The sequence below is a fragment of the Larus michahellis genome, chromosome 15 (genome assembly GCF_964199755.1).
Source record: "Larus michahellis chromosome 15, bLarMic1.1, whole genome shotgun sequence".
Lineage (NCBI taxonomy): Eukaryota > Metazoa > Chordata > Aves > Charadriiformes > Laridae > Larus > Larus michahellis.
In genome coordinates, this window is record NC_133910.1 from 10,859,120 (window position 1) to 10,883,438 (window position 24,319).

The window sequence follows — 24,319 nt, forward strand, 5'->3', positions numbered from 1 at the left end:
AAAGAAACCTGTTGTTTCCTTTTTCTGTTTCCACTAATTAGTCCTACTCAAATATACTGACTTTTCTGATAATTACATGGGTTTCTATGGATAATTGTATGGGTTTCTATAGCACACCGGACAAGTGACCTGAGCTATCGATAGAATATCCGTATTTTGCCAGCTGTTTTACACTCAAAAGATGTTGAATCTGACCTTGTTTTTTCATGTTACATCCAGAGCTTTGGAAGAGTGTTTTGGCAGGCTTCCCGGTGGGCACAGCTCCCATTCCCAGCGTTCTCTCCAAAGGATTAAGAATGGAAATAAGCAGCTAAGAATTTTCCAGTTTAGATCAGGCTCTGTGTAGGTTAAGAGAAGCAGAAGCATAACCACAAGTACCAGCATAAGCCCTTAACGGAGACGGGCTGCAACAGAGCTTCATCTGGTGAAACTGTCATGAACTGGTCCGTGTCGGCTTTACACGTCTGTACCCTGTGTTTTGTCCTGACACGGAGACAGGGTGACCGAGACAGGTATGCCACCAAGAAGCTTCTTAATGTAAAGAAGATCTGCCTAGTTAGGTTGCCTGAAATCAGAGGCAGTAATCTCTTATTGATATTTTACTCTGGAGTAGTGTTGCTTGTAGGAAACTATCAAGGCCACTATGGGAGAGAGAAACACTTTTCTCCAGACTCTTCTCTCGAGGGTGATTCCTTGGCTTGTATTGTGGGAACTGCTTTAGTGAGTGACTGAAATAAGATAAATGGTATATAGTGTCCATTTTATGGGTGCTTTTTTTCTGACAAATGCTGAAGAGGTGCTCCAGAACATCTATTATTTGAAAAATAAATAAATAACTAACTAGGAAGCTGAGGATACTACTATGTCACAGGGAACACACTCTGGAAAAAATCTTGAGGCAGAGCTGGGATGAAGAAAAAAAATAAAATTGATTCCTGATGTCTCTTTGAGGATTACAGTCCGACTCTTGTGGAAGTTAGTGGAAAACTTTCCAGCTCCTGTAATATGAGTTGGGCTGGGTCCTCGGGATATCACCATAACAAAGCAGAGCTACAACTGGTAGTAGGCACAGGCAGATATAACAAAAACATTTCAAAAGATTTTATTGTAGACAAGAGACTGAATTTTGGCAAAGCTCTCAAGTTTGCTGAGAATAACAATATATCAAATTTCATGATTCTTCATGGTTTTTTTTTAATCTTGAAGATGAATTGATGAAATCTCACAGCTACTCTGTTGTACTCCTATTTCCTGCGGAGCTTAAGTCAGAAAAGAAGTTACAGCCTAGAGGTTAAAGAACTAATTAATATCAGAGCTATGACCAGGCACGAATCTTGACTTGGAGCACTCTGCTCCGGTTCCTAGAAGTACTGCATCTCATGGGGACTGGATCTTTTATTAACAAGTTTTCCTTCCTGTGTTTTACCAATTTTTCAGGGTTTCCTAGAACATGTGCGCATTTCCAGATAACTTATAATAACTGAAAATTATGTTTTCATAGAATGAGACATCCCTATCTCAAGGATCTCTCTGAAAAGAGATTCTGAGCCCTGGAAATACTACTTGCGCTTTGACTACAATCTTTAAAACACTTAGCATCTGAGCCTAAATTCCATATTTAAATGTACTAAGAAATCTGTTTCATTAAAAAAATCAAACTCTTGGATTATTTTGAAAAGATAATACTCATATTAAATATATTCCCTTATGAGCTTTTTTTCTTGGATGTAAAAATCATCATTCACCTTAAATAGTAAACCGGTGCACTGCAATGCTAAGCACTGGGGGAATGGCTCTACCATAAAGTTAAGCTTCACATTTTAATCTCTCTCTGAGCCACATCCTGTTTTCAGTTAACTGATCTCATATGGGGGAAATTTACCAGAGGAAATCTCTCTAGTTTGGAAAGTACCAAAAACTTATCTTTAGTTTCTTTGTGTAATTCAGCACCTTTTAAGACAGAGGTGTAATACTTTCGAGAAGTCTCAAAGCAAAAGAAAAGGAGCAAGATAACAGCACAGAGAGCAGGAGGCACATAGGGGCAGAACAGAAACTGACCCACTGGTGTAACACTGATCTTTCTGAAATTATTAACTTACATATCTTTATATTCTGAATGTTTAAAAAGCCATATCCAGAAATATTTTTAAAACTTTTTCAGACGTTAACTCACATCCTGGCAGAAACTGCTTGTGCCAGATTAACTTGCCATGAATTTTAATAACCCTAATCATAAAACACTGAAGCAAATGTGTCAGGCCATAAGGACTACTAAGACTGTATCCCACTTTCCCCATAGACTTTTAACTCTAGTTAATACATGGCCCTGATGACTCTGCACTTAGAGCACCTACAAATATATTTATAGCACAGAGAAGTAGAGAGAAGGAAGTGGAAACGAGGAGACTTTACATGTGATTCTACAAGTACTGGTAGGGAATGTCTTCTCGCTCGCATAGGTGGATGTTGACATTTAAACTGGAAGCCTTAAAAATAACTGTACTAATCATAGAATAGTTTGGGTTGGAAGGGACCTTAAAGGCCACCTAGTCCAACCCCCTGCCATGAGCACGGACATCTTCAACTAGATCAGGTTGCTCAGAGCCTCATCCAACCTGGCCTGGGATGTTTCCAGGGATGGGGCAGCCACCACCTCTCTGGGCAACCTGCGCCAGGGTTTCAGCACCCTTAGTGGTGAATAAAATAATAAATTTAATAAAACTGACATCCTTTTCCTCTTCCACAACTTTATCGCCAAATCATATTAACAACCTAGCTCTTAAAAAAGGTTACACAGGCAGGTACCGTGGCTGTACACGATCAGATAACCGCACACCCCCATTGCTAAATTAGTCATTTTCTTGTGCTGTGACAGCGTTACTGCACTGCACACGATGCTTTTCATCTGGTGAGATCTAAGTGTTTTACAAAAGGAAGCAAATGTTATTCCCTCTTTACAGAGGAAGGTGGAAGCGTTTACTAGGTGAGCGGTTTATCCAGCAGCACTCCAGTGATGCATGGCAGTGAGCCAGATGGGGATACCTAACACTGACTCTGCAGTTGGCTCCATCAGCCTTATGTTTGCTTCCCTCTATAACCACGCTTTCCTTTGCATCAGCATTTTTAAACTGTTAAAGCTTCAGAAGAAAATCCTGTCACTTGTCAAAAGCCTGTCCAATTCACGGGAAAGTACATAAAGGATTTTCTAACAAATTCTTCTTTTGGAAACGGTCTTGCATCCTGGTTCCCGTGGGACTACAGGGTGGAAAATAGCATTTGATGCACAGGTGAATTTTTAATAAAACAGTTAAAGAAATTGTGGACATAAATGTAGGAAACTTTTGGGATAAACTGCTTGCAAGAATGGGATTTTTATTATTAAAAATCCACCAGAAGATGATCATTATTTGGCTCCAAGTCCCACGAATGAAGTAGCGAACGGCTGCGACAAGCCATTGCCCGTGCTGCACAGCAGTGAAGTCTGTTCTGTTACAGACAGCAGAGCTGGCAAGGGCAGAGAAAGCTCCGCAGCCTTAACGAGACCAGGCACAGTCTTACTGTGTTCTGAGGATATTTCTAATACTTCCTGTTATTTTCAATTTACCGCAAAAATGATTGAAATTTGCAATCTCGATTATTTTGTATAAACATTTTTCATCCTGTTTTCTGGTAGCATTATGGGTTTCTTTAGCGTCTGTTCTGCAAACAGTGCCAGGCTTGGTGCTTTTAATATCCTCACAGTACTGTATACTGACAAGATTAATTTTTACTGTGTCTACAAAGACTTTGAGTATATCAGCTCTATAAAGGATAAATATATATCCTACCCATGGACCTGGCTATCTTTTTAGAGGTTTTTTCCTTAGGTGTATTTAGTTTTAAACTGAACCGCCCTTTTGAAGTCTAGAAAGATGTTTATTCCTGCTTTGTTTGACATTGTCCTTTATGAGCCAAAAAATTAGAAGTTTAATGGATATTTTTTTCTGGGAAATCATCAATAAGCACAGTATGTGTGTAGCAGAGGGACGCATGAAAAAGAATGATGTTCTATCAGAGGCAAACAAAAGAGCTGAATCACACAAACAAACAGCTGCGTGAACAAAGTTTATGGATATTCTTTGCTTCTTCATGAAAACATGAACATAGCTGTTTATAACAATGTGAGGAGAAAAAAGTTCTGGAATTAATTCCAGCATTTCTCTTAGCAATGCAACAAAGCACTACAGCATATACTCCACTCACGTGAAGGAGGGCTATGTCTCCATCCCGGGCACTGCCCTCCTTCCCATCTATTATTCAATATAGCTGTAGTCTGTCTGGTGTTGTATTTGCTAATCTGTGATCACGTCGGGGTGCAGACACCCAGGGCAGCTGTTCCAGATGTGCAACTAGTATCTGTGCACACACAACGCAGGAATGTGTTGGACCTCAGGCAGACAGTGGTGAATAATAACCTCCTCGCCAACTTTCACGCACTCACAAGGTGCCTGGATGTGAACACTCCTGTAAATGCAGCAGAGTAACAAGCCAAGCGAACCATCTAGGGAACCACCTCCGCTTTTTATTTTTAATTTTCAGCTAGGACTCACCCCCAGTGGTATTCCCCAATTTTGTTTCACAAGGAAGAGCTAACAGATTTGCATCTGCAACTTTCTCTCTTCTGACCGAATCCTAGTAGACAAGGTTGCCGCATGTGATTTCATAGCGAATTTCTCAGGGGAAAAGAGGACCTTCTTCTGATAGTGAAACCTCCCTTTGTAGAAATCTTCACTGCTCTGCGAGCATCTTAAAAGGATTTGCATACATTACTTAACTTGCCTTGTGTTAGCTTTGGGTTGTAAATATGATCTGCGGCTGAGGGCAGCCGGAGCGGGAGGCAGAGGCTCACTGGAGGTTCCTGTAGGGCTCAGAAGGAAAATCAAGCCTCCCGCTGCTTTACCGGGGGTGGCGGGTTTCCCCGAGCAGGCAGAGGCGTGGAGGGGACATTTTTCATGGCCACAGTGCTCTGGGTAGGCAGGAGTTTCTGTCTGAGTTAAAGGGCCGGATAGCCATAATGACACCACTTTCAGGAACCAGCCACGCGCGCAGACTCTCCGTTTCAGCTGTCCTGGGGGGAATTTACTCCCTCGGGCCTTTCCTTAGTCAGTTCCCCATCCCTATCCCCCTGGGTCGGTGCCGGTCCCCCCTCCCGGGGGCTGGGGACAGCCCGCGGCGGCCGCCCGGAGCCGGGCTGTGCTCCCCCGGCCCGGGGCAGGCCGCTCCCCCGCGGCCCGCGCAGGCCGCATCGCCCGTGCCCCGGAGGCGCATTTCGGCTCTCCCGCTCCTCCCGGCCTGAGCGAGGCAGCAGTCGCCGAAATTCAGACGAGCCGCCCGGTTGCATTTCCTCTGCCGGCGGCACGGGCGGCCCCGAACGCGCTCAGCACCGCCGCCGCCGCCCCGCTCCGCGCCCCGGGGCCGGCACCGCCCCGCTCACCCGTCACCCTCCCTCCGCTCCGCGCCGCGGGGCCCGGCGCGGCCTGGGCCGCCCCTGGGCTCAGGTAAGGGGAGCGGGAGGGAGAGCGGGCCCCGCCTCAGCCGCCCGCGGCCTGGGCGCCTCCCGCCCGCTGAGGGGGCACCGGCCGCGGCCCCTCTCGGCCTCCCCGCGCGCAGGGGCCCGGTCCCCGCAGCGCGGCCCGGGGAGCACCCGGAGGGCAGGGGGGGTGTCCGGCCCCGGGAACGGTGCTGCCTGCCCGGGGCTGAGACGGGGATGGAGGGTGCCGGGCCCGCCGCGGCCGCTCCCTGCCCCGGGGCGGCCGTTTTACCGGGCGTTATGGGTGTCACCCGCGGGGGCGTCCAGCCCCACGGGAGCGACGGGCCCTGTCAGCGCGGCCAGCCGACACCGGCCGGCGGTTTCTCATCTGCCCCGTCCTCACCTGGGTACCAACCAACGACATCTCTGAGACGGCTTCATTAACCATCGGGTGCACATTGAGTGTACATTAGATTTTAATTTATGGTTCCTGGCTGGCTGAGCAGCCCCTGCGTTTGTTGCTAAGCTACCCGTCACATGCCTGGAGAAGCCAAGGAATTGCTTAAGCCAGGCGGCAGAAAATGCTGTTTGTTCAAAGAGGGGTGTTGTAAATGCGGGGGATGCCCCGTGCCCCGTGTGGCAGTCACACCCCTGTCCCCATGCCTGGCCTGGCCCAGGCAGTCTGCCTTCAGTTTCTGAGAGACTAGGTAGCCATTGTCACTTTTGACAACATTGAGATAGGTTATTGTGTGTCAGTACTGTTATGGGAAAAAATAGATTTATAAAGGATCAAACCGCGCCAGGTCCCTGTGTGAAAACTTTTTTTGAACTTTACAAGCGACTGTGGAGACACCGGAATCAGTTTGGGTTGTATGTCCGAAAATATTCAACTGCACAGCTCTTAACCAAACCAATACTGAATGTGCACAACACCTTGGCGTGTGCGGCTCAAGGTGTATCTGGCTCGAGCACAAGCGTTAAGCTTTCTATGGACTTGAGTTTTCCTTTTTCATTTCGCCACTAGTTTTATGACTTCAGGAAAGCCACTGAAACATCTCAGTTGCTTAGTTTCTGCATCTATAAAGTGTAATCGTGAATTTTGGCTGCTGGGAATTGAAGGTGGTTGGGGATTTACCCTTCAGGAAATAATTCTCTGTGGTATGGACCACTGGGATTGTAACTCTGAGATGATGTCAGTATTTACTTCAACTTTCTACAAGCTAAAAAACTCTGGAAAGAAAACCCCAACCCTTCATTATAATATATTGTCCATTTTCATGTTGTGTTTGAGGGAAATTTTAAATCTGTACAGTAATTTCCTGCTGGTAATAGTCAAACCCCACTGTGACATTTAGTCAGGCATGTCAGCTACAGACTCAATTAAACAGATCACTAGGTTACTGCACAGGTTTGGAGCTGCTTGTGGACTTTGATGCCTGATATATTCTCTCAGATTAAGGTGAGCGTGTGCCTGCTTGTTTGAGTTCCTATTTATTATTTTTTTTTCTTATCTCTGACAGTAATTTACTTCAAATGGCTGAGAAAACAACCAGAGGCCCGCAGGACATCCCCGGCTCTTCTCCTGATGAAAATGAATTTCCTTTTGGATATCCCACTAACATCTGTGAGGATGTGCCTGATCAGAAGTACCTGTGCAGCAACTGCAACAACATTCTGAAGAAAGCCCTGCAAACGCTCTGTGGGCATAGGTACTGCTCAGCCTGCCTCTCCTGGATCGCACGGTAGGTCCTTGCTACAGAGGGTCACACCCCTGTGGCTGCAAGCGCTCCTGAGGGCTGCGTTGTGCCACTGTGCTCAGTAGATGACTCTGTGGCTACCTGGCCCGCTGGATCACTGTCACTTTACCATCTGGTGGTACTTGCCTGTGGTGGACGGCAGGCTGCTCTCCACCTCCTTCTTGTTACTGGGTTTGACAGATGTCAGTCTTTCTATGTGTAAGTGTAAGATAATGATACGGATTTAACCTTGAAGAACTAGTGCAAGGCTGACTTAATACTTCCATGGGACTTTACAGTCCTTTGCTAAGTGATGTTATAGGATTTTAATGAACATTATCTTAGAGTTTTATTTTTAATAACTCAGCTGGGTCACTACATGTTAAGGTGCTGCTGCCATTAGTGACAAACAATGACAGCCATTGTCCTGGAGAACCCCAAAACCAGGGGCTAGGTGGAAATTTGCTGTGATTGATTAGCTGCTTCTATCCTGCCTTTTCTTTCAACAATTATGCCTTGACCCAGAGCCTTTGGAAAAGGTTCTGTCTGCCCTGCAGGTGAGAGGTGAAACTGCAGTACAGTGCCATGAATATGAGCTGACTTTAGCTGTGAAATTTTGGAAAACAGCAGCTGTCAAGATTCAGGGTCTGGGTTTTAGTACTGGCTAAGTAAGTCTAAAGCCTGTTAACTGCGCTTTCTCATGGGTGTTATTAGTAAGCTAGTTTGTGTAGTCCAGTTCACGTTATTAGTAAGCTAGTTTGTGCAGTCCCAGCTCTGATCACAGTGTGGGGCACCTGAAAAGCTGAGTCAATGCACTGGCCACTTGTGATTTGAAGATCAGTGTATATTAATGTAAAAATGTATTGAAATTTATGTATTTCACCAACTTACTGTAAATCTGTTACTGTAAATCTAGAAAAAGGCCCCTTAATGAAGCTCCATAAACTGTAAATTCAGAAAACTGTCAGCAGAACATAGCCAGAATTGTTACATCTTCCCACTAGAGTCTTATAGTTGGACTCAAACGAGTCTAATGGCTCAAACAAGCTAATTAGGACAGTTTGAAATTAGTTACGCTCCGGTTGGTTCGATGCTTTTCTGATGAACTTCTTGGTCTATTATTTGCCTGGATGCTAAACAGCACTGGGAATGAAATAACACCTCTAGTAAAGTTTTATTTTTTGCTTTTCCTATATAAAACTCTATGCTAAATGTTTTGAGAGTAGATCAAAACCTTTTTTAGGTGCAGTAGGATGTTAACTGTCTAGAACTCAATTCTGCACTGGTTCTACTAGATCTTTGTACTTTGAAGTCCATATATCTATCTTGGGAAAATGGGCATTTTCTGTGTTTTAAAAGACTTTAGTTTTCATGTTACCTTTCCTACATGGTGTTTTTGCATAATTCATGAGATAAATAGGTTCCCAGGCTGCTCTTATTTTGCTGCAATACAGATAAGATTTATGGGCCTAGTCCCACTCTTGAGGAATAGAACAGCGGGGTTTTTTTGACATCAGTGTGTTCAAGAATTGGCCCTTTAATGAACAAGGATTATGGATTCTGAGTGGAAATTACGATTTCCGTGGTTTTGTTTGTGTCAGTGTCTATACAAAGACATCCTAAACTACAGTACACTGATTGTCATTTCATTCTTCTTTCTTTTTGCCAGAACCAATAAAAATGCGATTTGCCAGAAATGTAAAGAGGAAGATCCCAGCACTTTAAGCGAGGGAAGCCTATTGGCAGAAGAAAGGGTAAGTTGTAGTTCACAGTTCATAAATTTATCATTAACCATTCTCTGGGCAACTCTATCATCCTTATTGGACTACAGTTTGGGAGGGAATAGTATAAAATGTGATGGCAAGTGATAGTTACACATTCTAACTTATGCTTTAGTCATTTGGATTTCCCACAGTTTTTGATTTAAAAAAGTATAATGGCAGCCCGAGGACTTTCCAAGCCCATCAGGTTCTGCAGCATAAAATCCCGCACTCTTCCATATAATTATCTTTTTATTGTCTCAAAGTAACCAGTGCTTTCCTACTCGTAATAATTTGTCTTAGCTGTTACTTACTATCCTCAGTAAGTATCCTAGTGGATTTTCAAATCTCATGGTTCTCTCTAGCCTTGAAAGATGTTACCAAACTTACAGGTGGAGCAAAATGCTTAAAGCAAAAAAAAGAGTGTCGGCCGGCTAGCCAGCTGAACGGCCTAGAAAGTGTTGTGACAGCCAGGGTATCTGGAGGAAATCATGGAAGACATAGAGCTGAACATAATAATTGATAGAAACTATGCACTGGCAAACGTTTCATCTGTAATTCAGCAGTGCAGATCTCTTTTGATGTTGTGTGGTTTTCCAGACAGACCACTGCACTATTTTATATCCTGAATAAAACTGGACCGCAGGGCTCAGTCCCAGCTTGTCTTTTTCCCTCCTTTCTGACTACATGCATGAATACCAAGAGACACACATTCTGTCTAAATTTGTTAGGGAAAACCGAAACCCACTAGGCATCTGGCAGTGAGGTAAAAGGTGAAGTTTAGAAAGCAGCTGCAGCAAACTAATGAATCTGTAGTTGATGCTGAACTTGGTAATATCTCAGAAAAAATCCTCAATTCTGCAAAAATTTCCCAGTAACAAGTTCATGCATCATGTAACCACAAATAGGTACAGCTAAAACCTTATGAACTTATTCTATGTTGACTGTCAGTTCTCTTATAACTTTGGGATTTCTCGGCTGTGGGATTCTCACTAAGTCTGCCGGGACTTTCTGCAAAATCTGTGGGTGGGTTGTTGCAAACAGGGCCCCGCTTCTGCAGCCTGGTCTGCCTGAGCAGGTTCTTGTGCCTGTTGGGAGTCCAGATGACCCAGAGCACTTTTACGTCAGTGAGAGTTATCCCATTTACTGTATGAGGGTCTGACTCGGGTCCCTAAAGAAGTTCTGTGCAACCTCAGGTTCCCAGGTAAGAAGGCAGAGGCGCAGGTGAAGATTTCGAAGCAGTGACCTGTGCAGATCAAAGAAGAGATGTGGATTTCCTGCCTTGTCTTTTATGGAGTAGTGTCCGTAATGATTTAGCGACTACAAATGTGAAACAAAAAGCACAGGGAATGCACATAGCAGTAAGAAACCCATGCTCTGCTGGGACTGTCCCTGTAGTTAAATGTATTTTAAATGATCTATTTTGTAACGTCAGGAAATTCCTGGAGTTTTTCTCTTATGACACAGGGGGAAAAAGCCACCATATGCCTGATAACTTGAATTTCTTTTTTCTTTGATTTTGCTCATAAATTAGACTAGAATGTTTTAGAGGATGGGGCTGGTATGCTTTCACTAATTGTACATTGATTGCTAGCTTTTTACATAAACTCTTCCATACATGCAGATGGAGCCATACATGGTTTTGTGCAACATACATGATTATTTTTTAATTCCTTGTTTGTGGAGTTGTTTGCAATTTGTGTGCAAAGTTGTGGACTTTGCTTGCAGGCTGAGATTAGGAAATGAGTTTCTATGAGACTCTGCATACAGAAATCTGTCTCATTGTTCCCATTCGTAGAATTGGCTGTGCTTCTTTTGTGTGATTTAATGTGACAAATATAGGTAAGTACAAACATCTTGTATATAGATAAAAAAAAAAACAACCAGGAATGTTGATTCTGATAATTTTGTTTGCTTATTTTTTTAGCTCGTTGTGTAGAATTTCAGTAACTTTATTGAAATGTGGGCATCATTTGTAAATACGTTCCTCTCTCTATTTGTAAGGCTTCCCCCCACCCCGAGTTCTTGCCTTGCTCTGTGTTGTTGCGTGGGACACCTGCAGTCCTCTGGGATGAGTACTTACCAACAGAGTATCTAAAACCATGCTCTTAACTTTAGTAGGGCTTGTTCTTGTGTCAGTGTACCTATTTTGATTGTGCAAGATGTAATCTTAAAAAGTCTGTAGTGTTTCATAATTTACATAATAATAGTACAATTTTTCGTGGTTAACGTAATAAAAAAAATCTACGTACTGCAAAAAACCCCCGCTCACATATGGTTTACATTTCTTCAGCGCACAGTGCCATACTAAATAGAAACAGCCATGGTCTGAGAAATGTACTCTCACTGCAGAACAGTCTGGAGTCCTCTCTGCAGCACGTTTAGGAGGTGTTAATGACCCCAATAATGAAATGCAGTCATTAAGAGTGGCACATGGCAGCACCCTGTAGTCAGGGTCCTGTCAGCACGTTCATTGCATGTGACATATTTCAGGCTTCTGTGAAAATAAGAAGAAAGGCTTAAGAAACTTAAAATAATAGCTGTAGTTGGTTGACTAGGCATATTTTCAGTAAATTTATATCACATCAAATAGTTTATTTTTGAACCATAAGAAAGAAATTATTTAATAATTATTTGGGCTTCTACTACACTAAGATTAACTTGCTAGGTTAGAGAGTCTTATGGCAGTACAGTAAATTTAAAAAAAATAGGGATTTATCAAGATCTGAAATTTTGACACAGTCATCTTATTCCTATGTCAAAAATACATGCTGGAGTACTTTCTGACCAGTGTTTTTTTCCTTACTGTGTTTACTTTCCAGGCTTTTGGTGATGCTGCCATTAATAAAGAGATTTCTGAACTCAAAGTACACTGTGTGACCCTTGGATGCAGTTGGTCTGGTATCATGAAAAATTTTGAGGTACGTTTAAAGGCAGATTATTTAAATTAACATGCTCTTAGTTGAATGGGGACAGAAAGACAATGAAACTAGGTTCTCAGCAAACACAAATTAATGTGTCATTAGAATCAGCAAAGGTATCGTGATTTATACCAACAGAGTCTCTAAAAACTTGCCATTAACTTTAGTAGGGCTTTGACCAAATCCAGAACATCCTGAATGACTGTGAAGTTCATGTTGCACAAATTTACATCAGCTATGCCTTTTTTTCCCTGTGGGTTTACTTATTTTTTAAGTGCAAGTAGATTTTGACAGACCAGAATACTTCAGTCTCCAGGACTTTGTTATAGGCAATATCCTTAGTGTGCTTTTATAGAAGAAATCATTTCCTCCCACGTAAATTACTCCTATTGATTGAATGTGTTCATCATTCTTTTCAGACTGATGTGAAGTGCCTCAGGTAAAATATTTAAATGAGCTAGGTCTGTGAATCTGCCATTCAAATTAGAATAATGAAGAAATGCAGATAATTCTGATATTAAAGCAGCTCTATTTTGGTCCCCTGGTGCAGGAACAGAGGGTCTTTCTGCATTTATAACAGGGAGTCTGCTATGTACCTTGTGTGACTGCGTATCTAATAAGCATCTGAGGTGCTGCTGCCTTTTCTTTGATAATTTTGCACAAATTTTTTATTTGAGTTTACTCCTCTGAGGAAAAATCTACTCAGTTTGCTTAGCTTCATAGTTTTGAGAATTGGAGCCCCTCTCAGCATGAATACACGGCAAAATTGATTTGAGAGTTGGGCGTGTGATTCAAATTGGCATTTCTGAGCCTGTTCTGTAGGGGACAGTCATCTCCCTTTAACGACAAAATCAGTTGTGACACAGTGCCCGCAGAAGCTTCGGTAAAGAGGTCTGTGTAAATAGTTTTTATTGAAATACTGTGTTTTTAAGAATCTGAAAGTAGACCCATTAGATGTAGTTATGAAAGAAGTAATGCTGAGATTTTTCTTTGTTGAGAAGAGAGGATGAAAATAGTGAAAGGAAACGTTTTAAAGTTATTTTGAATATAGGTAAGCGTTGCATCCTAATTGTTGCGTGGAAGTTGTCAGATGTCCATTCTTTTATGCTCTGCAGAGATGGCAGCAGACAAACCACATTCATCCTACCAGCCAGAGCAGGATGGTCTCGGGGCTCAAAAAAAACAACACAGAACCCCACAAAAAAAGTCAAAACCAAAAAACCACCCCAAAACCCCCCAGGCTAAAAGTTAGGGATCCTCTAAGACAAGGGAAAAAGCTGGGACCAGGATCATGTTACTTTCAAACAAAAGCACTAGAGAGAAACAGTTCAAGGGGGACCATATGTTTAAATTTATCAAAAGTTTTGTTTGTTGTTGGGGTTTTTTTAAGTTAAAAATTAAAAAAAAAGCCCCAGTAAAGTTGGTGAATTTTTCACCAGTAATCTCTGTAACACTGTGGAGTGGGACTTTACCTAAGCTTAGAAGAAATGCAAAGCGAAGATCTGGGCTGGCAGAATGGAGAGCATTGATAGATAAATGTGTATCTGCAGTTTACGTTGTGGTTTCTAACTTTTTACTTCCAGGAGCATCAGAGTTTATGTGAATATGCTTTAATCCCTTGTCACACTGGTTGTGGACACATGGTGATGAGAAAGAAACTTGCAGATCATTTGGAAAATGGATGTGCTAATAATGTGACAATGTGTCAGAAGTGTAAGCGGAGCTTATCCAGTAGTGAATACCAAGTAAGAACATTTCTCTGTTTCGAATGAGGCCTTTATATTAATGGCTTAAATAATCTATCATGACATTTTTCATCCTGATTTCATGAATGCTAGTGCACTTGGAGAATATTTAGTTTTCCTGAGTTAGCGAATTTTTCCACACGTGTGTTGGAGGGGAAAATGAGCTGGATTTGATAGTCTGCTTGTGATGTTAAAACAGAGAGGGAGATACCTGTGTGCTCATCCAGGGCTTGGGCAGCCCAGGTTCTAGCTCCTTTCTCAAAGCATGTGTCCCAATATCAGGTAGGTAAGAAGCACAGACAGCGGGCAGGGAAGAGATCTTGAAAGTGGATGGAGTTTTATTCAGACTAAAACTGCCCACAAATTTGTAAGGCATGCTTTTGTCAGATAGTATTTCTATTAGATCTGAGCAGGTATGACTCTCCAAATTAGCAGCAGTGTCCATATAGACCAGGAAGAGCATACTCCGAATCTGTCAGAAATTTCTCAGTGACTATTTAAACATATTTACTTTATATTTTTTTGTGTTAAGTTGTCTTTCCCACTGTTGGGACAGGGACTTGCAAAATGTATGTGCATATATACACACAGGGTAACACTGGGCTGTCCCCAGCATTTGCTCAAAATCCTCTTCAAAACAACCTTTTTTGCCCCCAAGATTGTAGTTGATCATAAAACTTTGAAGTTTGTGTTACTAAACTTATTGCATTCTTCCTTGCAAGTAATGACTTTCTTGGTCAATGCTTGAAATTACGGTAGCAGAACAATGTTACGTGTTACTGACTTGCAGATTGTAAGTACCTTTATACGTTCATTTTAACTTAAATAAGAGGTGCTCTTTATTTTTACCCATTTTTGTAGATGCAGCACGGTACAAATTCTGGGAGTGGTCTGAGGGCATAAAGTGAGCGAGTAGAAACTCTTCTGTGTTGCTGAAGGAGGAAGCGGTGTGGTGGGGCAGATGAGAAATGATAGAAAAATATCTGTTCTTATATGCAGAGATTACCAAAGATAGAGCTTCAGTGGCACCGCTTCTCAGCTTCACGATGCAAGTGCCTCATCTGTTGTTTAGGACGTTTTGTGATTAAAAACCCCTGGACCAAAGCAATAGCCGCATGAATGAGAGATGCCCCACACCTGCTAACGCTGCTGTGCGTGTTTTCATTTGAAAGCTCTGAAACGTTCTCGTCCCAAACCCACATAACTTCTGACCCTGTGGGCTCTGTTAACACAGAAAATGTTCTTGGGGCAACACTCCTTTGGGGTGTAACCTAGTGAATATTGTTTCCTCCAGATGATTTAAAGAGAATAATTGCCAGCCTTGGAGTTTTGTCCTGGAATGGGGGCATAGTGATATAAGACCTATGTGGCAGGAGGGTTGTGAGTATCTCAAAAATCTAGCCTGAAGTAAGTAAGTCTAGCCTGAAGTAAGTAGTAGTGGATAGCTTTGCACGTCGTAACTGTCACAAATTTATGCCTTTCCAAATACTGAGCTGTAAGAGTGACTCAACATGGGGGTAACAGCCCCTCTGGGGTAAGAACAGGGCGCTCTTGCTAAAACACGCTTCTTGGGAAGCTTTTGCCTGTGCTTTTCCTATCTTACTAACTCTTACAGAGAGAAGAATATCTGGACCCAGGCACATTTTACCAGTGCTAAATTCAGCGTATGTTTCAGAGAGACTGTAAATACCAGAAGGTGGCAACACTTAATCTTTCAGCCTTCTGGAAGTGCTGTAGGGAGACTGGAGGAGGAAACCTGAGCTGCCTGAGCGTTCCCTGAGCACCTTTCTCTTTTCAGAGGTCTGTGATACGGCAGATCCACCTCAGCGGGCTCCATTTTCCTGCAATAAAGAACTGTTTTCCTCCCACTCATTCCGGCTAGCTATCATCTAATTAATTTTTTGGTTAGGAAACCTTGGCAACCAAGCAGGGGATTGGCCTTGAGATGTTGATCTTTCTCTGCCTGCCTTAGTTAGGATTTGTAAAATTGGAATTTTGCTGGTTACATGATCTGCTTTAGTAAATCTGCAGTTACGTGGCATAAAAATTTTGATTATTTGTGCGTGTTCCATGTATCCACAATCCTCTGGGAGCAAATAGTAAGTTTTGAGCACTGCTCTTGCTCTCTCCCTCTTAGCCAATTGGTTATTGGTCTTGTGATTTTTGTATTTCCATATTTTAAAGAAACTTCTTAGCAGCCCCTCTCCCCCCTCAAGAAATCAGCGATCTGAAGGAGTCAAATAGCAGAAAGGAAGAAAATAAAGGCATACTTTGTGCAATAGCTGAGGTACAGGCTATTAAAAATGAGTGAGAAAAACTTATGGCTGTATTTCTGAGGACGGAAAGAGAAACCTTAGGATTCTTTGCAGGGGAGACTTGAGGGTTGCTGCAACGGCTTTGTCAAAAAATTTCTAGACTGCTATAGGAAATGTACTGGCATGCAAAGGCGTTTGTAAAGATTAAAGACAGCTCCCCTGAACAGTATGAATTGAAAGCTGACAGTTGCTGTGTTACGTACACATATTACCGTTGTATGAACCAATGGCAGGAGGATTACTTTACCCTTCTTGGAGCCAGAAATGGCAGGAAGTCCCGTGTTAGCGGTAATGCATTTTGCATTAGCACATCATGATGGAAAATTTGGATTCCAGCCTTCAAAATATTAATAAGCAGGATGCAAGAAGGGTCTGCACATTAAGGAAACTATATGAAGTCAGTGCAAGAAGAGTTTATATTTGGGTTTCCTGTATATTTGCGTTCTGTTCTGTAATCCACCTGCACGTCATTGTGTATATATGTGTGTGTACATATGTGTGCGTGTGCGCGCATAACTATGGTTTGAACTGGGCAAGACTTGCACATTGCCAATCTCGTATCAGATTTCCCAGGGTGACCTTGCAGAGCATCTGTAAGTAGTTTCCAAAAGCTTTGGGCCCCATAAGCCAAAGATCACACTTTGTACTTTCACTTAACAGGTATTGCATCTGGAGATCCGTCACTGAACACGCCTGCTAGGCTGAGAAGGAGAGTAATCAGTTTAGAGGCTTAGCTTGAGAAACCTCCGAGTCTGCAATTCATTGTACAGGGGACAGCAGCACCCGCTTTTCGCAGATGTGCTTCAGTCCCAAATTTCGGAACATTATTTCCTCTAAAAAGAAGCCAGATAACTCTGCAGCCCATTGTGTAGTGATGCCCAGAGCGGGCACTCTCTGGACAGGGGTACAGGATTTTGCACTGCGTGTTGTGGGGCTTGTAGCATTCCTGGGGAAGTTATCCTTCCTTCCTTGCTTTACTCGTCCTTAAATCCACACCTTCCAGGAAGAAAGTAGGAAACTTATTGTAAACTTTTTCTTCCATAACACAGAATTTCTTCTAGAAAAGCCTCCCAAACCCCCAAGTTTCTCCAAAATAGGAATAGCGTTCTCAAACAAAAGCTTTGTTTCAAAGACTCCTAAATAAAGATGCTGAATGATTTTAATAATGTACTGAATTATTTTCTTCTTGTTTTAATGACAGGAACATTCATGCGAAGGCAATTTGTGTAAGGAACAAAAACATGTGCAAACAGAAACACCATCAAAGGAAAAGGTAGGTAAAAGATGAGTGAATGCAATACGGCTTTATTTCAGTTCATAAAAGTATCACTTGTTCATTGAGATTAAATGAACATCCGAGAACATCTTCAGATATGGCAGTGTATCTGGATGCTTTTTACATCCCAGTATGGCTCTGCTGACTACCGTCTCTTCCCTGCTCCCACAATTAACTTTATTAAATCACCTTCTCAATTAATCTTACAAAAATGGGGAAATGTTTTTTTCCTTTCAAATATTCACGGAGACCCACAAGAAGACGCTGTATAGCAACATATTTGAAGAGACATGCTTTTTGTTGTGAAGGGGCCTAAATCTGAATATCACTCAGAGCATTTGGTCTGATAGATCCATTCATTCCCAGGATGTGCTGTACGACACAGCTCTTCTGTGGGTTCTGGAAGAGCAGGAAGAGGGTTGGAGTGGCTGTGTGCATGGTGTTATCCACTGCGGTGGGACGCTTTGCTTATTGACGTCTTATTTATGAGAGGTTGTTACTAGGGGATCACTGTGGTTTGTGAAATCATTATGGAGTCTGTTAGATGGACACTTCACTGTCGGGCTGCATGCAAGAAACTTGCAATCAACCACACTCTTGATTGATTTACTAATGAATTTTCAAGCTGGTTGGATACTGTAAGCAGCGGTAGTGCCTTGAGTTGAATTAACCTGATTTATAGCTGCTGGGATTGCGGCCTAGTTGTTTGCAGATAAATAAAAGAATCCTTTTCAATTGCTATTTGATTATCTTCTTTCCTTTTTTTTTCCCAACAGAACTGCCCTGCACCCTTAATCAGCAAGGATGGATGTCGTTTTGCTGAAGCTGGCTGTTCATTTAGGGTGAGTGAAATGTCCGCCTTCAGGAAGGTCTCAGATGGTGTACAACTCCGCACTGTGCCCCTGGTCTAGCCAGCCGTTGTGTTCAAGGTAGTAGGCTTCCATCTAAATAGATCTTTAAGGAAAGAGAGAAAGTCTGCCCACTTTTAGTAGATCAGCAGAGGTGATGTTGGAACTGCCATGGTTACACAGCGGGTGTAAGGTGCAGTTCAGCCTGTGATACTCTTTATCTCGCACTGTGCATTCACTTCAGATAAAAATAGATGTTTATTACAATTCTGCTGGTTTATCAGATGTGCTGTTCTGCTCTGATTTGGATATTCCCTCCAGGGTAAAGCCACTTAAAACAGTAACGGGTCTTTTCTGCATTTCAGTTGGCATCTGATGCCTTGTCTGGTGTATTAAATATTGGCTTATTTGAGAATCTTGCTGGGACTCTGCCTGGCACCCTGTTTAACACAGGAATTGTAGGCAGTTTTCTTTTTACGTAGCACGTGTACACGTGCTAACACGTAGCCTAGACTGATCGTTGGAGGGCTTGTTGGTTTTGCTCGCTCCGTGTCTCCTCTGAGAGTCGGCTGCTATGTAGCTGGACCTCTGTCTCGCAGTTCTTCCATCTCTGTCTCTCCCAAGAAGTGGACGGGAACGTTGCTTGATTTGGCCCCAGGCCCATTATGGTAGCTGTACGCAGAGTGTATTGACAGCGTCTTCTTCTTACAGGGAAGCAAAGAGAAGATAAAGGAGCATGAAAAAACTGCAGTTGGGGCCCACATGCTGCTTCTGCTGCAGCACATAAAGCAACTGAAGGCAAGCTTGTGCACTGCTGCCAAATCTGCAAACGGTTTCATCCCACGGTCAGACCTGAATGTGAATGGTGCCGGAAAAAGCGTCTCTGATCTGCAGATCCCGGGGGGGCTGGAAATCAATGGGGATCTGGAAGTAGACTGTTTTCCTGAATCTTCTGTTTCTGAGGATGAATCTGTTCTGCAACAACTTGTGAGGGAGAAAGTGATTTCTGAGCTAGAAAATAAGCTGCATGTGTTTGAGAATATTGTGGCAGTGCTCAATAAAGAGGTGGAGACCTCTAATTTGGAAATCACAGCCTTTCGGAGACAGAGTGAACTCGATCAAAATGTAATACGAGGCCTTGAACTGAAGGTAAATAGTTAAGCATTGTCTGTGTGCTTGTTCTATAGCTAACAACTATTTACACATATCAGAGAGAGGTGGTGTAGAGATCAGGACAGGGATGGGCACAGGAATTTGAGCTGTGAAGTGTTAAGTTCTGGACACATCTACAGGTCCTTTTGTTGTTTTGGATAGATGAGGATCTCTAATATTTGTTACCTAAATCTGTGTTTAGGTACCTAGATATTCCTGAGAGTTTTGAATGTTCACAATTTGCCATGATCGTACTGTGAGCCAGCGACAGTTGTTTAATTGACAAATCCTCTTCAAGCAGCATTATGCCTGGAGGACCAAACAACCATCTCTCCAGGTGTTTGCCTTATGTGTTGATATGTAACTGTCGCTTAAGAAGAAATCAAAGGAGACTCCCCAGAACATGAGGTTTCCAGAACGATTCTGCTATTTCTGCAGCACAACAGCCTGGAGAGGGGGGTTGATTGAAAGCTATTTGTTTTTTCTAGATTGCAGAGTTGCACCGGTGCCTGACGCAGAAGGATGCAGGCCTGAGCAGTCTTCATAAGACTCTTCTGTTCTCTGAGCAAGCTTCCTATGATGGGGTCTTTCTGTGGAAAATAACGGATGTTGGCAGGAAGTTACAAGACTCTGTGACTGGAAGAGCAGTCAGTTTGTATTCACCAGGTAAAACAAGACATATGCATCTGTTAGCAAAACCCAGTCCTTTCGAAAACCTACTGATTTCTCTACAACGGTGCTCATGTGGACAGATCCTTTCAAATAGCACCTTAAACTAAGATGCTGCTTATGCAAAGCCCTCATGCTGTCCTGCCTGTATTTCAGGACAGCTGTGGTGTGCTCTTCCACAGGGTTGTGTTCTGTTCTGGGCTTTCCTTTTGCAATTTGCCCTCCGCCACAGCTACTTGCAGTGACATCTGCTGGATCCGCCTCGTCTAACCCACGGCTTGGTGCCTGCGGTACCGAGTGGCTGTCTGCCGCAGTAATCTCCCATGTGAGAAGTAATTTGATTAGGTAAAATATGCTTGTGTGGCTAATAACAGGTAATTTTCACTGAGGCGTGAGGCACTAAAAGTATTTCAACCACTGGATTTTCATTGCTTCTAATCTCCAGGGTGTGCTGATTTGCCTGTTCTCATCTCTGTGATAGCAAAACACCTCATACGCTATCTTTTCCCATATGTCAGAACACTCATTATGTCTTTTTTTCAAAGGAGGCTTTGCTAATGAAGAGTTCTGATTTTCAGCTTTCTACACTGCGAAGTATGGCTACAAGGTCTGTCTGAGGGTTTATCTGAACGGGGATGGGACGGGAAAAGGAACCCACGTGTCCCTGTTCTTTGTTGTCATGAAAGGAGACTATGATGCTCTGCTCCCGTGGCCTTTCAGACACAAGGTAAGGAGGACAACCTTCTGGTGTCTGATCCGAGCACAAACCCACCGCTTCTCCCACTGAACACAAGGGGACTTTTTCTCTGGAATTTAGTGGAAGTTGGAGCGTTTTCCCGTTTTCCTCTCTGATGGCTATTAGCCATCTTGGGTAATAATTTTTCTCTGAATGGAGTGATCTACACCCAGGGAAAGCTGCTTTTACCGAGATTCCATGCTTTGCCTTGTAGGATTTTCAAGCACCAGAACACTGCTGTTTGATATCTCCCAACCTGCGTCCACCTGGGCTAAAGCCAGAGACGCATTTTTTCCTGGCCCTTGCTATACATAGATAATCTCAGTTTATGAGGGAATTATGATTTGCTGCCTGAAGCACAGGTGTCAGAAACGTGAGGTTAGAGTTCTACTTACAAACGTGCCATAGATGTCTTACGTGATCCTGGTCTTGTTTTTTCTCATCGTATAAGTGTAATCTGATAATGGCAACAATGGTTAAAAAAGCAGTGAAAGTACGCACGGGCTTCTGATCTCTGTTCTAGCACTTGCCTTCGTGTGGTAATAATTCCGTAAGCCTTTCATATAAATAGCCTTGCTAGCATTTAGCGGCCAAAAAAAATAGAAATCAAAGTCCCGAATCCTCAATGTATTAAAAATTATTACACGGATTTCACATTTAAACCTAAAGAACAGGGAGTTAATAAAAGTGGTAATGAGATGGGGAGATTCTATACCGATACTTAGGTTGTGTCTTTTACATATTTGCATACAGGCCACTGAGCTGTTTCTTTTGATTCCAAACCACAATAACAGAATGAATGTAATGACTGTAACCAAACTCGGGGCTTGTTTAAGTTGTCAGGAGAGAGAGGAAAAAAAGTCTTTGGATTGTGCAGTTCTCTACCAAGAAAGAATTCTTTACTTTATTTTATTTAATTTTATTTTATGGGTGGCAGAGTTCTAAATACTTCATCTGGGAACTGGTACAGTCCCCCTTGTTCACATTAACAGAACCTGCAGGTTGCAAAACATTGATTATAATTTGTACTTAATTATCGATAGAGCATCCAACTGCTTTTGCTGGAGGTTTGCACTTCTGTCTCTGATGTTTTCTGGTTTATTTTTCAGTTCAATAACTCATCATTGCCGTGTTCTGTTTTTCAGGTTACATTTATGTTGCTTGACCAAAATAACAGGGAACATATTATTGATGCGTTTCGCCCGGACTTGACTTCTGCTTCATTTCAGAGACCAGTGAATGATATGAATGTTGCGAGTGGCTGCCCCATGTTCCTCCCTCTGTCCAAGTTACAGTCACCTAAATATGCCTATGTGAAAGAAGACACGCTTTTCCTTAAATGCATTATAGAAACAAATTAGTGAATCTTGAAATAGGAGTATCTGCTAAATCACCTACTGAGCTTCATCCGTCCACAAGAAAAAAACCCATCAGCTTGAGACCTTATATTAGTTTTCATGTGCACAAAATGCAGAGAGCCTGAGCCTGTGCTCCACCGAATCAGTTCACGTCAGCCGGGATCTGCCTGCTGGAGTTAGCTGCTGCCGAGCATGCCGAGTACGCTGTCTGCGCCCCGCCAGTCTGCTATTGCGAGTGAGAACTGTGGTTATTTCATCAAAACAGCCGATGCTCCCGGTGTAGATGCAGGTTGCAGTCACCCCCCTGCAGACGCTGTTCTTCCTAACGCCCGGCCCAGCGCCCTTCCAGCTCCCTTCCCTGGGTCGGTGTGTTTCTGGGGTGCGAGGGATGAAGCTGAGCTTTCCCCAGCAGCTGCCTTTCCCGGGAGGTGCGGGGCGAGCACCGGCGCGACGGCGCTGGCTGGCAGCCCTAACCGGGGACTTTGGCTGTTCCCCCACCAGGGACAAGGGCAGATTCCTTCCCCTGGAGCACCGATCGGGTGTCTCTGTTTGTGCTTATTGATGACCTTGAAAGCAGTGAGTTGTGGAAAGCATTTGTAGCTTGAATTCCTTATACCGGATGTTTTATTTCTTGCTATTTATTTTAGACCTATATTTATGTGCTCTGTAAAGAGATGTTCTGTTGCCTCAGGAATCGGTGACCAGATAACACTGTGCCTTGGGAAAATCGCCTCTGGTATTTCCAAAGGGGTCGTTTGACTTTCCCATTTCAGACCTGGAGCTCTGAGGGTCGTTAACCCTGGGAATTCCGGAGCTGCCAGTCCAAGCGGCGGTAAGGACCCCTCAGTAGCTTTGTTTTAAAGTGTTCGGTCACTTCCTGAACCTTCAAGGCAAGTGATTAGAAACTATTGATTTTTTTTTTCTTGCTTAATTCTTTTTATGTGCTCTGATATTTAAGTCTTTTCACACGCTAAAATAGAAGTAACTACTAGAAATCGTTTTGTCTTCTTTTAAAAATAGAGGTAAGGAATGATTTTATCTTTTTTTTTTTTTATAAGCAAGTCCAGCTTGCAAATGTCTGGATGCGTGCAAAGTTCAAATGCTACACTTTATCCCCAAAAGCAGCGAGCCTTGCCCCCTTCATTCCCCGCTTAACCACTGTTTGACAGAATCGGTGGAGATGAGCTTGGGTTGGGTGCAGCAGTTTCTGAATTTCCAGCGAACTCTCCGCGGTACAGCTCGTGTGTCCTGGGCTGCGAGCTGTTCCGCGGGCTGCAGCGTGCAAACCCAGGGCCTGATCTTGCAGAGAGAGGCAGGTGTGTATTTAAAGACCTTTCCACAATTACTTTATTCATTTTCCCTTTGCAATATTTCCCGTGGCTCAACTGAAAACACAAAGCCGACAGACAATATTGTGCCCGCTGTGCGAGGAGGGAGAGGAGAAACTGTTTGTCCACTTATATTTTGCAAACCATGGAAACCGCCGCCGTCTAACAGAGCTGGTGAAATGCCATGTGCTGGGACTAACCTCCAGCCTGACGGCTGGCCTACAAGAGATTTTGCAAATCTCTCATTTCTATCTTGACAGCATCCTTTAAAATAATTAGTTGTGATAAAGTATCAAATTTCAGAAAAACTCACCCCATAAACAAACATCTATCAAGGCTTGTTTGGGAAAGAACTGGATATTCTTTGCCATCGCACAGAAGCAGTCTCTCTCTCTCTCTTTCTCTCTCTTTTTCTCTCTCCCATGTTTAGAATGTTTTTTCAGCGACAGAAATTTATTTTTCCAAAAATGTTCCAGACCCTGTAACCACACTGGAGTAATATGCCTAAAAATATTCTGCTTTTCATGGCTGTGTAATTTTGACAAGTGCTGTATTTATTACAATCATTCATATTTTCTTACAATTTTATTTATTTCCTAAATAAAGCTCACTAACTTAAAAAAAAAAAAAAAGTTTTTGTGTTATTTTTCACTGCAAAATAGGCCATTGGGCGACTTGGAGGGTGGTTTGCTGTAGAAGCAGCTGAGCGGCGCCGCAGAACCCATTCATTTCTGCAGCACCCGGTGGTTCACCAGCGCGGGGGGGACCCGGCTGTGCTGGGCGCTGCTGCCCCCCGAAATAACCCCCCTGCCCCGCAGGGCTGGCGGTGCCAGCGGGCAGGGGACGAGGCGCCTCGCCTGGGTCCTGCAGGAAATCCCTGGAAACTTTGGGAAGGAACCCTAAAGCATCTCTTGTCGGTGCCACGGCGTCACCTTGTCGCTGCCTCTGGAAGCTGGTGTTTGTATG

General features: G+C 43.1%; 1 protein-coding gene across 3 annotated transcripts; it reads left to right on the forward strand.

Annotated features, from left to right (window-relative positions):
- The first annotated feature begins 417 nt into the window (after positions 1 to 417).
- Positions 418 to 23,970, forward strand: TRAF1 (TNF receptor associated factor 1). Of its 3 annotated transcripts, none has more exons than XM_074608787.1 (11): positions 418 to 512; positions 7,030 to 7,251; positions 8,915 to 8,999; positions 11,828 to 11,926; positions 13,510 to 13,671; positions 17,188 to 17,259; positions 18,039 to 18,104; positions 18,822 to 19,259; positions 19,751 to 19,928; positions 20,510 to 20,658; positions 21,813 to 23,970. In XM_074608787.1, the coding sequence occupies exons 1-11, from the start codon at positions 436 to 438 to the stop codon at positions 22,026 to 22,028; spliced, it is 1,764 nt and encodes a 587-aa protein (XP_074464888.1). In that variant the 5' UTR covers positions 418 to 435; the 3' UTR covers positions 22,029 to 23,970. The 3 variants fall into 3 exon arrangements, with proteins under 3 accessions (XP_074464888.1, XP_074464890.1, XP_074464889.1); XM_074608789.1 differs by lacking the exon at positions 418 to 512 and adding an exon at positions 5,247 to 5,537; XM_074608788.1 differs by lacking the exon at positions 418 to 512 and adding an exon at positions 5,938 to 5,973.
- The last annotated feature ends 349 nt before the right edge of the window (positions 23,971 to 24,319 follow it).